General features: G+C 27.3%; 1 protein-coding gene across 1 annotated transcript; it reads left to right on the top strand.

Annotated features, from left to right (window-relative positions):
* The first annotated feature begins 3,127 nt into the window (after positions 1 to 3,127).
* LOC146735419 (uncharacterized) lies at positions 3,128 to 7,473 on the top strand. Its single transcript, XM_085506285.1, has 3 exons — positions 3,128 to 3,230; positions 3,953 to 5,497; positions 6,329 to 7,473. The coding sequence occupies exons 1-3, from the start codon at positions 3,128 to 3,130 to the stop codon at positions 7,471 to 7,473; spliced, it is 2,793 nt and encodes a 930-aa protein (XP_085362411.1).
* Positions 7,474 to 8,246: the final 773 nt, after the last annotated feature.

Genomic DNA, 8,246 nt, shown 5'->3' with positions numbered 1-8,246 from the left:
AGATTAAGACATCCATATGAAATAAAGTGTATATTATAATATTAAATGGAATTGTTATTGATAATTAATGTATTATTGTCAATATTAATTAAATTAATTATCATTTATTGGATTTATAAAATAAAATATATATATATATAGTTATATAATGACAGAAATAAATGATATATTAATTGATGCAGGTATTATTGATGAAAAACCTGTTAAAAAAACTAGTAGAAGTAGACCAAAAAAACAAAAAAAAAGACCCAATAGTTGATGACAAAATAGTTGATGAAAAATTTGAACAATATAGAAGTAAATTAGGCTGTATAATAGCGTCTGGGCAATCACATTCTTTCTTAGGAAAAACATTTACATTACATGATATTAATAATATGTCAGATACTGATATTAAAAAATATTACAAACTATATGAGAGCACTTATTCGACTCTTGTTTCTGATAATATTGTAGATGGGTTTTTAAATGGATCTAGTAAATTATTTAGTTTCGTGGTACCAATCGATAATGTAGATAAGCTCTCTGATGATTTGAAAGCTAACTTTTTAGTAACTACAGAGTTTAAGAAATTAACTGGATCATTAGCCTATAGTTTTGGTCCAATGTTAGCCTTTCTAAGTGGTGGTTTGACTATTAGTAAACATATTGAGCTGAAACTCCCCACTACAAAGAAGGAAACAGTAGTAGAGACTGTTGAAAAAGTTTAAAGAGATTATATATATATATATAATATTATATAAAGAATGTTATTTTCAAACAGTGAGTTAAATATTAGAGTGGATACGATTGTTGATAATAAACAAGTGATATATTTTAAAGCTAAATATGTTGTGGAAGCGTTAGGATATGTAAACACTAACCAAGCTGTTTTAATACATGTTGATGATGATGATGATAAAGAAATATTACAAAATGTTAAGGGTCTAGAAACTAGATGGTTGGATAAATGTAATAAAAGCACCATATTTATCAACGAATCTGGCCTATACTCGTTGATTTTTAGGTCGAAACTGCCTACTGCGAAGGTGTTCAAAAGATGGGTTATGAGTGAAGTATTACCAGCTATAAGAAAGTATGGGTACTATAGAAACTTCAATAACCAAAAAACATTATGTTTCAAAATAGAGGATGAATATGATCTCCACACACGAGTAGTAGCACATATTCAACGCTTCTATCCTAATTGCATAATAACAGCAGGTCTTGGGGAGAATCAAACAACTAAAAAATTAAGAATAAAAAGCAAAATGATGGGGTATCAGCCAGATATAATTATTCAAAACCTTCACAAATACTATTCCGGGTTCTGTATAGAGTTCAAAACACCTATGAATAATGGTATATTATATGATGCACAAAAAGAGTTATTAAAAGATTATGAAAGTAGCGGTTATAAAATACTTGTTTCTGCTGATTATGATCTTATAATAAAGGAGATAACATTATATTTCCAATGTGTGCGAATTAAATGTAGATACTGTAAAAGAAAGTTTAAAAATAAAAATACATTAAAAAATCATAATAAATGGATTCATAAATTGGTTTATTAGTTCAATACAGTTATAAATATATTCAATACAATTTCAAGTGTATTGATTCAAGTCGTTCAAGTTTGTTTTCAAGTCATTTCAAGTGTATTGATTCAAGTCAGTTCAAGTTGTTTTCAAGTGTATTGAATCAAACATCATCATCATCTAACAGTTGACAAGTCATCTAATAATTATTTAATAGCTATTAGTATAGTAGGTTTATTGATAGGAGGATTAGGATTGTATTATCAGAAAAAAACATTCAACAAAAAAGAGATTGTGGTAGATAAACATGAAATAATAATACCACCTACAACCAAAGATATGATGATGGAATAAAATATAATCTAATATTATATAATATGACAGACTATACTAAATTGATTATAAACGGATTGTACGATGGAGCTGTACTATCTGTACTAACTATTGCAAACAGCTTCGTTCTCGATAGTGCTCTTAAAATGGCACCTGATAGCCCTAAAACAAGCACTACATTGAAGAAGTTCGGAAATCTTACTATTGCTATCAATGCTGCTGTTTTAGAAAAAGATATGTTAGAAAAAAGGAGTGTAATTCCTGTTGACCCATATAAGGGAATGTAAAATATATTGTATTATTATATATATGGCAAGTATTGGAATTATGGTGGCAGGAGCTGTATTGAATTCTACGGCTTTTATAGGAGGATCTTATATTGGTAAAATGCTTGATCCAACTGCTAAAAATTTAGAAGAAGAAAGAAAAAGACACGATTTAGCTCTTGAAAAATTTACTAAAGATCGTAATGAATGGAGTGAAAAAAGAAGTAATATGTATGACTATTTACAGAAACAAAAGATTATTCAAAATGTAGCACAAACAGATTTCAATATCACAGATGAAAATTTACAATTATATAAAGAATATCACCCAGATATAGATATAGATGAACCAGTATTTAATTCTTACTACCAACCATCATCTGAGATCAAAAAATATCAATATATATATTATTGGGATTAAGTGTTTATTTAATTAAAAAGTATATAAAATAATATCACTATATATAATAATAATAATAATGAATTACGAAGAGCTATATGGCTTATTTGAGAAATACTATGCTGATGAACCTATACAACAGGTTGATTATAATAAGTGTGATAAATGTAATATTTACCTTATATATCATGGTGATATGCGTGTATGTCCAAATTGCGGGATTGTTTACGAATATGATTACGTTAACGAGTATAATATATATGACAGATGCCACATAAAACAAAAGAGTATTTACAAAAGGAAAGCTTATTTAAAGGTCACACTAAAAAGATATGACATAAAAAGGTCACTTTGGAATGAAATAAACTTCTTATTTTGCAAAATGGAACGAATATTTGAAACAGAGGATATGGGGCGTAAAAATATGATAAGTTATAACACGGTAATCAGAGGAATATTAAGAAAGTTACATAAAAAGAAAGAAGCAACAAAAATTCCTCTTTTAAAAACAAAAAAAAATTAGAAAGATTCATTCTAAAATATTTAATGAGTTATGGATAAAAATGGAATATATAAATACTTAAGAGAATATTATATATTACTATATTATAATGGCATTAGTAAATTATAATACTAAGAATCCTATTGGTCACCCCCAAAAATATTTTACAGAGGAAGAAAGAAAAGCTGCTAAGAATAAACAGAGTAAAGAAAGTATGTTACGAAACCCATTTTATTGTGATGTTTGTGAACAAATCTATCATATGAGTTATAAAGCAAGACATCTTAGGACGAATAAACATCATAATAAACAATTGTGTTATAATAAAATACCATATGTGATATAACTTATGAATGTGATGTAAATCATTATTAGACTAAATATGATTATAACCGATATAAAGAGAATGAATCAAAACAAGCTAATAAACGACTTAAATAAACCTCAATTTTAAACAAATACTTTAGAATTCTAATAACTATATTAGACTTATTTATATAAGACAACATAATTATATAAGAATAAATAATTATATAAGAATGAATAATTATATAATAATAAATAAGGCTTAAGAACTTATTATATATATATATAGAGAGAGAATGAATCAATCTAAAATAATTCAACAATTAAAATTACTATTCACTAATGAAGAATTAAAAAAAATTAATTACTGATAAAAAAGCTATAATAAAAGAAACTACAACATTTCTAAAAAATCCACTAACTAAAAGATCAATCAAAATTAATGGACCAACGTATAAGAAACTGATAAAACAAGGTTATGAAAAGGTTAATAATGTTCTTACAAAATCAATAAAACTACTACATGAAGAGTTTAAACAAATACATGCTACAGCTGAAAAACAAGAAAGAATTATAGAACAAACCACACAAGGATATGATATGATAAATAAAAAATTTCTACCTATAGAGCCGATAAGTAAAATTACTCTATTAAACAAGGCTTTTAAGTGGAGTATAAGATCGTATGTTGTGTCTATTGTTGATGATAAAGACCCAATGATCAAATTAAACAGCACTAGAAACATAATAAATAAGCAATTATCACATGATTTGGAAGAGATGAAGGGTATAAAATACTATGAAACGTTAAAGGTCACATTTATGAAGCCGCAAGATGGTGACAAGTTTCTATTTAAAACAGCTTACTTCAATAGCAAGGCACAGGCGATTATAAATATGCAGGATGAGAACAATAAGGTGGCATATAATCAAATTATGAGTGTTATAGGTAATTGGATGCGTGAGGGGTCTGGATGGATGGTAGATAGTGTGAATAAGCACTTTGTTAACATAAATATGTATAAACCATTAAATGGGTCTTCATATATAAAACTACCTATTGAGTTACAAAATTCAAGAAAGGGGATAATTAATATGAAGAATGAGGATAATGAGTGCTTTAGATGGTGTCATCTGAGATATTTACATCCTACTACTTCACATCCAGAGAGGATTAGTAAGAAGCTAAAAATAAAGGATGTAAATTATGCTGGTGTTGAATTTCCAGTATCACTAAAACATTATCATAAGATTGAAAAACAAAATAGTATATCTATTAATGTATTTGGTTATGTAGATAAACAACCATATCCAATATATATATCAAAAGAGAAAAATGATAATCATATGGACTTATTATTAATATCAGAAGATGAAAAACAACATTATTGCCTAATAAAAGACTTCAACCGATTTATGTATAATCAAACGAATCATAGAGAGAGAAAACATTTCTGTAGATATTGTCTTCAATGCTTCTCAACTGATGTAATATTAAAGAGCCATACACCTAATTGTATAGCTGTAAATGGTGTTCAAGCTGTGAAAATGCTTGAGATTGGTAAGAGCAAACTTAAATATAATAATTTTGATAAACAGTTGGATGTACCTTTCGTAATATATGCTGATTTCGAAGCCATCACTGAAAAAGTTTTAAATGTAAAAAATACTCCTAATAAATCACATACTACAAAATATCAGAAGCATACAGACTGTGGATATGCATATAAAATAGTATGTTGTTACGATGATAAGTATAGTAAGCCTGTAGAGACATATAGAGGACCAAATGCTGCTCATAATTTTATGAAAAAGATGCTAGAGGAGGTCAAATCAATTAAGAAGATTAGAAAGGAACATTTTAATAAAGACATGATTATGACAAAACTGGATATAGCAAGTTTCAAGCTAGCTAAAAAGTGTCATATATGTGATGAATTATATAAAGATGGTGATATTAGAGTTAGAGATCGTTGTCATGTAACTGGTAAATATAGAGGATCAGCTCATGAGAGTTGTAATTTATCGTTTAGATTGACTGATAAATTTCCAGTGATCTTCCATAATCTAAGGGGATATGATAGCCATTTTATCATGCAGGAGATTGGGAAATTTAATATGAATATCAATGTCATACCTAACAATATGGAAAAATATATGGCTTTTATGTTGGGTAAGAACTTAATATTTATAGATTCATTCCAATTTATGAGTTCTTCTCTTGATAAATTATCTTCAAATTTAGATAAAAAATCATTTAAATATACATCTGAAGGGTTTAAAAATAAAAATAAAAATAAATTAAAGATAAATTTGAAAAAAATAGGTTTAAATGATAATATGAATTCATTTGATAGATTAAAAATGAAAAAGAAAAATATTTCTAAATTTAAAGAAAAAATGAAGCTTATTACACAAAAAGGCATATACCCCTACGATTATATGGACTCATTTGATAAGTTTAATGACAATAAACTGCCATCTAAGAATGATTTTTATAGTATCCTATATGATAAACATATAACAGACAAAGATTATCAACATGTTATAAATGTATGGAATACGTTTAAACTGAGGTCTATGGGATATTACCATGATTTATATTTAAAAACTGATGTACTTCTTCTGGCTGATGTATTTGAAAGTTTTAGGAAAGTATGTAAGCAATATTATAAGCTCGATCCATGCCATTATTTCACATCTCCAGGCTTATCGTGGGACGCTATGTTAAAAATGACAAAAGTGGTATTGGGGTTGATTACTGATATAGATATTTTTCAGTTTAGTGGAAAAGGAATGAGAGGAGGAATATCATGTATTACTCACAGATATGGGAAAGCAAATAATAAATATATGAAAAACTATGATAAAAATAAACCAACAAAGTTTTTATCTTATTTAGATGCAAACAATTTATATGGGTGGGCTATGTCACAATATTTACCTACTGGAGGTCATAAATGGTAAAAAAATCCTGAGGACGTTGATATATCTAAATATAAAGATGACAGTAAGAAAGGTATTATATTGGAGGTTGATTTAGAATATCCTAAAGAATTACATGAGAAACATAATGCTTATCCGTTAGCCCCTGAACAACTTTGTATTAATGATGATCTGTTATCCCCTTATGCTAATAAGATTAAAGACCAATATAAAATACATTCTGGAGGTATTAAACTAACCCCGAATTTGATGAATAAAGAAAAATATGTAGTACATTACAGAAATTTACAGTTATATACCAGCCTAGGGATGAAGGTTACTAAGGTCCATAGAGTGTTGGAATTTAACCAGTCCCCCTGGTTGAAAAAATATATTGAATTCACCACTGATAAGCGTAAGATTGCTAATAATGAATTCGAAAAAGACTTTTTTAAATTAATGAATAATTCTGTTTTTGGCAAGACGATGGAAAACCTAAGGAAACGAGTTGATATACGGCTTGTAACTAGTGAAAAGAAGCTATTAAAATGGGTATCTAAACCAACATTTATTAGTAGTAAAATACTTAATAAAGATTTAGTTGCTGTACATAAAATTAAAGAAACATTAGTATTAAATCGCCCAATTTATGTAGGACAAGCTATATTAGATCTAAGTAAAACGTTAATGTATAATTTTCATTACAATTACATTATAAGAAAATATAATAATAACGCGAAACTTTTGTTTACAGATACAGATAGTTTAATGTATGAAATTCAAACAAATGATATATATAAAGATTTTAATAATGATAGAGATTTATTTGACAATTCAAACTATCAAGAAAATTCACCATTTTATTTTAATAATAATAAAAAAGTTATTGGTAAATTTAAAGATGAAGCTGCAGGAATACCAATCACAGAGTTTGTAGGATTACGATCGAAGATGTATTCATATATTAAAGATTATAATATGGGAGGAAAAACAGCAAAAGGTATTAAGAAAAATGTTATAAATCACCATATTCGCCATGAAGATTATATTAACACATTATTCAATAATAAACAGATGATTCATATAATGAAAACCATAAGAAGTTTTGGGCATCAAATAGGAAGTTATGAGATTAATAAAATATCGCTTAGTTGTTTCGATGATAAAAGATATCTACATGATGATGGAATAAGTAGTTATGCATATGGGCATTATAAAATATAATTATAGCTGACCTACATACCATTATTTAACCTCATATGATCACGTGATAGATCCGGAATATTGTGTGATTGTAATTTGGTATTTAAAAAAGTATCAATTAAATGGTTATTATAAATCAACATAACAACAACCTCTTAGCCGTTCATTGATACCCACCACAAAAGGCCATTCAATGACTCATCGACTACAGAACATTCACCTGGTAATTCCAGAACGTGTCCATATTATGACGTCACTATCTAAACGCACTACCATAAAATAAAACTATATAGTAATCTAAAAATATGATGGGGTTTGTCTTGTCGTCCTTCTGAACTTTATAAATTAATGGTATTATACAACTCATTATGTTATATCAATATATCGAAATATTGCTATTGAATAAAAAAGCGCAACACTCATTTTACAAAAATATTAAATTTTACATTTCGAAAATAATGAAATAATAAAAAATATTATTTTTTACGCAATGGAATAAAAAAATAAAAACATATAGTAATTTCAAAATTTGATGGGATTTGTCTTGTGGTCCTTCTGAACTTTTATAAATAATGGCATTTTAGTATTTTTGGCTTGGTACCCTATATAAAAATATTTTTGAAAACATATAAGAATAAATCTCTAAATCTCATACGGATTCGAGAAATATATTTTGGTATTTTGACATTTTGGTATTTTGGTATTTCATTTTGGTATTATGGCCTGGCATTGGTATTTTGACATTTTGGTATTTTGGTATTTCATTTTGGTATTATGGCCTGGCACCCCCATAT

The sequence above is a fragment of the Saccoglossus kowalevskii genome, chromosome 12, assembly GCF_978046115.1.
Source record: "Saccoglossus kowalevskii chromosome 12, keSacKowa6.1, whole genome shotgun sequence".
In the NCBI taxonomy this organism is placed as follows: Eukaryota; Metazoa; Hemichordata; class Enteropneusta; family Harrimaniidae; genus Saccoglossus; species Saccoglossus kowalevskii.
Note: the sequence above shows the minus strand (reverse complement) of the source record. Positions and strands in the feature narration are given on the sequence as shown.